Here is a 7,595-nt window from a genome sequence, read left to right on the forward strand (position 1 = left end):
AATTGATAAAACAATAAACAACATAAGAAATTAATTTTGATACTGAATTTTTTTTCACGCACAAATGTTCGGAATGTCACTAGGAATATTTACACCAAAAATCAGCATTCCATAATCTTTTATAAGCCAATTACAGACGAAAATGAGGTTTTTTGCATATATTTGCATAATTAATTGATTTAAAATAGAAAATGCAAATTTTGTGAAAATTTAACTTAACAGTTTTGTAGATTACATCCGGCTTTATGTTCATGCAAAATTTTGCGGCGAACGCGCGATCAACGGCTGAGATCTGAAGGGGGGGGGGGGGGGGGGGGGCATAATGGCCCCCCCAGGAATTCAAGCTTGCTAAATAGCCCAGGTAAGTTAGGGTTAAGAACAGCTTTATGAAACACCCCCTGCATGGCATGTCATATGTTGCATGCCTCACGATGATGCATGCAAATATTAGTACTGTTTCAGAATATATTCACCCTAGTGAATACCTCAAGGATTATCCTGCATAAATGGGCACTAAAGAAATTTATATTATCATTTATATTGCCTCAACAGAACATAAATGATGTCACGATACATTTGCCGAAGCAGGCAACATATTTTGAAAGTGATTAAGTTGATTTTTTAATTTTTTTTACTACAATCGTAATTTTTCTTTGTATTATGGGGCTACATGTCATGTATAGTAATTAAAAAGTGAAATGCATTTCATTCAATAGCTGCAGTGCTTTACCCTTGATTTTACTTTATAGACCATTACCAGATCAGTGATGATATTCCCAGTTTGGTGTTTAAAAAAAATGTAATCTGAAAATGACATTTAAGAATGAAAACAATAGATAAAAATGAGCTCATAGATTTCTCCACGATTAACAACAGTTTTCATGGCAAGATTCAATATGAAGAGTTTGTTTGCAAAAACCGATAAGTTCATATTTGCCAAATGGAGATATTTGCGATTAAAGGTCAAGAAAAATAAGGAGAATAATAAGAAAAATTTTGCTTCTTTTGACCATAAATTCAAAAATTTACCTTAATATGTTGTGACCAGTATATCATTTAAAAGGTATCATTTTCTACTTTATGACAGAGACTGTACTTCAAAATCTTCAAAAATGGACTTATCGGTTTTTGCGAACAAACTCTTCAAATATTGATTCTAAACAGCCTGTGTTACTGCGTGTGGAACCACAGTGATGCTATCAAATGTTTGTGAAGAGCAAAAAGGAGTTATGTCCCATGCAATTTGCATGATTTCCAGGGTGCAGCTTTTCCAGCACACTTCTACCATGGTGGATAGGCTTCTGTATCTTTATTGCGATAATGCATACATTCTAATAGGCCAGATTTAAAGTGTGTGTACAGTTCTGGTAGAGGTGAGGATTGAGCTTTTAACGTTTTGTGAGATATTCAGAAACCACTCTCTGAGATGTCAAAGAGCATGCAATTCTAAGGGGTATCAAAAGTTTATTTGATGAAAATTGGTTTTGAAATGGCTGAGATATCCCAAAACAAGGTGAAACAAAGAGATCCTAATAGAAAGCTTGGCCTGTCGCCTTTTATTATTATCACTTTTTTGGATATCTCAGCCATTTGAAAACCAATTTTCATCAAATAAACGTTGAATCCTTCTTAACCCTATTCTTACTGGGCTATTTGAGACCAAGTTTTTACCCCCCTTCAGATCTCGGCCGCCGATATCGCGCGATCGCTGCAAAATTTTGCCTGAACATAGGTCCGGATGTCAACTACAAGATTACATGGTCATACAATAGAAAAATGTTGATTTCATATTTTTCAATAGATTAATTATGCAAATTAATGCATTAAATCATATTTTCACTTATAACTCCATCAAAAAGACTGAAGGATTATTAAATTTTTGTGTCAGAGGTCCTCAAGACACATCAAACAATTTTCTTGTAAAAGAAATAGCGCAATCAAAATCATTTTCTTTTGTTTTTTATTGTTTTGTTAATTTCTTATGGATTTTGTTTTTTCAATCTTTTGTTTTCTATTGTTTTTTTGCCAAAATTTGTTGGAGGCACTTTTTCAAGCTTATCTACATTAGAATTGATTTATTTCAATGGTTAAAAGTTGAAATAATCTAATTTATATCAATTAAACAAAAAAACACAGTTTGCATTGGATTTGCACACGAAATCATGAATTCGAGCGGTTTTCGGGTTGACATGCAAATGCAAAACATTGCATAACTTTAGAATGGTGTACCCGGACGTCACAAATTTGGTCTCAAAATATGCGGGAGACTTCAATGAAAAAAGTCATGAAACGATGCGGCAAAATCTTTGCGCGTTGCGGAATCGTGGCGCGAAACGTCGAGGGGGGGGGGTCAATTTGACCCCCCCCCCCCCCCGTTAGAATAGGGTTAAAATTACATGCTCTTTCATATTTCATAAGAGGTTTCTCATTATCTCACTTAGGAATGTTCAAAACATGAATCCAGACTTCAACCAGTACTGTACAGTCCCTTTAACACATAATTCATCTTCCAGGTCTTACGTGGAGGGTTCCCATTTCCAGTGAGATGGTATTGTAGGGTTGTGCAGGCACGCAGGCTTAAAACATCATTTGATATACTGGAGGATAAAAGATGCATTCTCAATGAGATGCATCAGCATGACCAGTAGAAGTATATATTCAAAAAACAAAAAAAAAATGTCCAGCCCTCCAGACATCTTTAGAGAGTGCTTCTGTTTTCACCCGATGCAGCTATCCTAGCCAACAAGTACCCACCGGCATTCCCACTCAAGTACCAGCAGAAGGACCTTAGGCTAGCCCTCTCCATGGCCGAACAGGTGGACCAGCCCCTCCCCGTCACGGCAGCAGTAAACGAGGTGAGATGGCCCCACCCTAACACTGACTCCCCCCTCTTCGATACCACCACACCTGGCTGTGAATTCACTTGATTATGATGAATGCCCTTATACATAGACCTGTGCCCTGTTTCATAAAGCTGTTCGTAAAGTTACGAACAACTTGCGAGCGACTGGTGATCAGTTATGATTTGATTTGATTTGATTTGATTTGATTTGATTTATACACAAAATGCATATACGTACATTATTCACAAAATGCATATACGTACATTATTCACAAATATGCACATAGTTTGTACATGAAACATATTACACATTTTGTCTGGATCGTCATAAGCTATGAAAAGCTTGACTGGGACGTCGAGTACGGATAACGTACACATTATGTGCATAAACATCATTAAAAAAAATGTATTATGCGCGTTCAATTTCTTCATAGATGGGAAGATGAGAGAAGGAGAGAAAAAGAAAGAAAAGTGAGAGGAAGAGATAAGGAGAGAGATACTCTACATCATGGTAGTTAAAGGTATACAAGATTGACAATTCTGGTAACAACTAACATAGAAAGACTCGCTGCTATTGTGTACGTAGTGTACGTATGACAAAATAAACCTGTGAACCTGGGGCAAGACAGCAGGCAAGAACCATGCAAATGGTATTGTTTAAACATATTTGCAAAGAAGGGTATTCTTTACTAGTCTTCTAAAAGTATGCTTTGATTGGCACCGTCGCACTTCATGAGAAAGAGAATTCCAGATGTCAGGACCGGCATGTCGTATGGATCGATGGGCAAGGGCAGTTTTTGGATTTTCTAGGTGCACATTTGTCGAGGTTCTGGTTGAATAACTATGAATGTTTTGTACTTATCAGAATTTCCATAATTCAGCACAAGAACTGATCACCACTCGCGCGTAAGTTGTTCGTAACTTTACAGACAGCTTTATGAAACGCCCCCCAGTACTACCTTGATGATGGATACTTTTCATGAAACATTTCAGCTATGTATACATAGCCTAGCAGTATACGAATAATTTATGAGTTGTGAGTGCATAGGGCACGAATGTCGCACGAGGCGCGAGATGAGCCACTGGTCTATTCAACAAGGCGCGTAGCGCCGCGTTGAATAGACCAGTGGCGAATCTCGCGCCGAGTGCGGTATTACATGCCCCAATGCACGAACAAAATCATAAATTATTCGTTTTATACAACACCTTGTCCACAATCACAATACAAAATTAGTGACCGCCAACTCAGGAAGGCCCAAAAATAAATGTAACAATTAGGCAGAGAATTGTAAACCACCCTGTGTACTGCTTTCAAACACTCGTCATGATTCGACCACACAGTCACAGGAATCACGAACTCCGCAGGGTCTATACCCATTCCACGCTAACGTTAGATCGAGTTAGGCCTGACTGTTAGGTCGATCTGAGATGTCGGTAGATCTAGTAGTAGGTCTAGACTTTGTCTATTTCCGAAAATGATTTTGTATAAAAACACAGAAAAATAATCAAATTACGGTTTCTCAATTTGAAATGAAGTCTTGATGTTGGGATCACTGTGGTCCACGTAGCAGATCAGAGTCAAAGTAAAAACACAGCAGTACCGCTAGGTGTTACAGGCGCAAGGCCGCGATACATGCAACTAGCTAGGTAAAGTAACTGCGCGTACACGTTAACGTTGCAGTACTCCGCCGCGCCTGGTCTGTGAGACTTACCGGCAGCGCAGCGCAGCCGGCCAACACGTACACTGTACAATGTAGTTTGCTGGCGCTTTGCTACGGGTGTGAGCCACAGAACTCTGTGAGCGGCCATGCATTAGTAGCCCCCCGCGAAGCCGTGCTATAGTACCTTCGAGCCGTGCTATAGGCCCATGCCAGGGGCCTATTGTATGGCTGTCACTCTCAATGAGTTTGATAGGTATTTTCTATTGAATGTCATGTGACATGTTCTTGGCCAATCACAATTCGACATCATTCTGAGGTGTTGTATAAAGAGTAATAATGCATGATCCTGATATCATATTTGTCCAAGTCTATATCCTCCTCCTCCTCTGCCTCCTCCTCTTCCTGTTCTTCTTTTTATTTTCCTTTCTTTCTTTCTTTCTTCAACTTCTTTTTCTTCCTCTTCCTCCTCTTCTTCCTCTGTGCTTTTGCACTATGAACCACCCTATTCTGATTAAGGATTTAGCCCTACTTCTTGGACTTTATACATGAGTGCCCCTCAATGGCTCCTATTTCATAAATGTGTCCATGTGAAAGAGTGTCTTCCAAGGAAGCCAGTGGGTTTTCTTAGAATTGTCTATGTTACTAGGCCTTTACCAGGACACTTTGACATGCATAAATTTTTTAACGTGTGCAGACATGATGATCTATAAGTTCTGGAATCTTATTCTCGGGTTTGAAGTCACTTTGAATTAGAAGTCACATAAAAAAAAAAAAAAATTGACCATCTATGCTACGTCTGAAGTACATCATCATTTCAAATGAGGTGAAGAGATGATTAAATTGTTTGTTTGTTTGTTTGTTTGTCTCTTGCTGCAGCAATACAAGAGAGCGAAAAACATGGGACTCGGGGACAAGGACACATCGGCTATTTACAAGTCACTCAACCACTAGGGCCGCTGGATGCGCGAGGCTAACTCTGCTCAACTTCAACTTCATATTCCGAGCTTGGCCAGGAAAACACGCCAAACGAAACTCCTGTAGACCAAGCCTAGTCATGTCCAGCAATGTTTGGCCTCCGCTGGAAGCCTGAATTCCAAACTTCTGGCTAAAGCTCTCTGTCTGTCTGTCTGTCTGTACCCTTTCTGTCTGTCTGCCTGTCCGTCTCTCCATTTTTCTTTCCCTCTCTTTCAATCTCTCTTTTGTACAGTATTCTTCTGGTCAATATCTGTATAGTATTCTGCTATTTTTAGGGAGACATCCATTTCTTTTTTTTTCCTGTCTCTCTCAAATCCCTCCCTACCTAGTCAGTAGTTATTTTATTGATGCAAAGCCCAAAATATGATTGAAATCATGTATTATTGACTGCTTTTTACTGTATTGTTTTGGTAGCCTTTATCCTTTATTATTTTATCTTATTTTTTGTAAATTGTGTGTGCAAATGTTGGTATTCCTTAACAGACTGCAAATGAATCATTGAGTAGCGAAGAAAGCCTTCTGTTTGTTAAATTAAGCTAATTTAATACTCCAGTAATTGTCAGGACTTTCAATTGTAAATTTTGAATTGAGTTAGAGGGACAAACGAGGGTGGCACGATTTCCGCATCTGTTGAAATGATTGTGACATAAATGCCAGTAGTAAAAGATAGGAGTCTGTGGAAATATGTGTATGTTGGGCTATGAACCAAGTGGGCTGCTCTTGTAAATTACTTCTATTATTTTTTTTTCTCTCTGTTTTTTTTTTTTTTTAAATCAGTGACTCTTGGTTTTAAATGAATGTATGGCTCTATGAATTCGCTTTACATACGATGTTGTTTGTTGTAACTGTGATCAGGCTATCTCAAGAATAGTTAAAGAAGAAAAAAAAAATGAGATGATTTTCAGCATTAAATAGGGCATGATAATAGATACTGAAGCTCTAGAGTGGATGATTGCATGAATCATCTCCCAATCTTGCAAAAGCCAGCATGGTTCCAAAGAATGAGAACAAGGACAGGATTTATGCAAATGGTGATGAGAGGACTAGAGCCAGAGCGGACGTTTTGCTAGCGGGAGTACATCGGCTTCGAAGAGCAATGAGGGTGTGATTAGCGGCGTCATACATCTGCTTCTCGGACCAAAATTGCACCACGGCGTGTACCTGTCAGTGTGGTCTTTGCTCAGAGCTCGTATGTTGCCAATGTCATGAATAAAAGCGTTCCGGCGGAAACCCCGGTCGATTCCATCCACCACCTGCTCGGGTTCTAAGAGCACAAAAGGCATCTCTAGGGGAGTATCAGGGCTCTAGAGTGGCAAAATGGATGTCATTTTTATCACAAGAGTCTCTCTCTCGTTCTCTCAATGGTGTAATGATTTCCTGTACACAGAGCTGCCAAGTCTCCCTGATTCTGCAGGAGTCTCCCTGAAAATATCAAAATCTGTTCATGTCTGAATAAGAGATTATTAGAATCTCCTTGATTTGGGAATTATTTTTGCCCAATGAAATGCATGTAAACACACAGAAATCTCCCTGATTGCTGTGTGGAATCTCCCTGATTTGGATGTGGGAATGTTGGCAGACCTGTGTAACCCTTAAAGGAATCAGTGTCTAATAGGGAGGGGGAGAGGGGAATGTGGGACTATCATGTGGTGGAAAATGTAATTTTTCTCAATTACTTTTGCTGTATGAGTTGAGATAGATCTGTGGAGGCCACTTCAACAGAACAAAATATAAAAGCTTGACCATTGGAATGAAATGATGTTGAATAATAAATAGCAAAATAACTGATCCACTGTTTTGGCACATCTATACGCAAATGCACAAAAAACAATTGCATTTCATATACACAGACATTCATAACTTATTCCTGAAGTTCATTTCAATGAAATTTTGCGAGTATGTCCTTTATAGGTATGTACATGAGAACTGACCTGTCAATGCTTCATCCTTCTGTTCCTCATGACTTCTAGTCTGACATAACCAAGGTATGTGGGAGAGTGTGGACATCACGAGTGCACTGAGGTGACCACACGGTGGTCAGGCCTTCTGGCTGAGAAGTCATCTAACCTTATTGTAGCATTAAACTGATAAAATGACTACTGGTATTTGGGTAGACA

The 7,595-nt window shown here is 39.1% G+C and overlaps 1 protein-coding gene across 1 annotated transcript in view; it reads left to right on the forward strand.

The window, feature by feature from the left end:
- LOC139731379 (cytokine-like nuclear factor N-PAC) overlaps nucleotides 1-5,714 on the forward strand; it is an 82,268-nt gene extending 76,554 nt beyond the window's left edge. The window contains exons 13-14 of the mRNA XM_071642269.1: nucleotides 2,731-2,855; nucleotides 5,380-5,714. Of these exons, the coding sequence (XP_071498370.1) occupies nucleotides 2,731-2,855; nucleotides 5,380-5,454 (200 nt within the window). The 3' untranslated portion in view covers nucleotides 5,455-5,714. The remainder of the gene's footprint in view (nucleotides 1-2,730; nucleotides 2,856-5,379) is intronic.
- Nucleotides 5,715-7,595: the final 1,881 nt, after the last annotated feature.

This window comes from Diadema antillarum, unplaced genomic scaffold, assembly GCF_040938485.1.
Source record: "Diadema antillarum isolate AM-2024a unplaced genomic scaffold, OU_Dant_1.0 seq00000368_RagTag, whole genome shotgun sequence".
Classification (NCBI taxonomy): Eukaryota; Metazoa; Echinodermata; class Echinoidea; order Diadematoida; family Diadematidae; genus Diadema; species Diadema antillarum.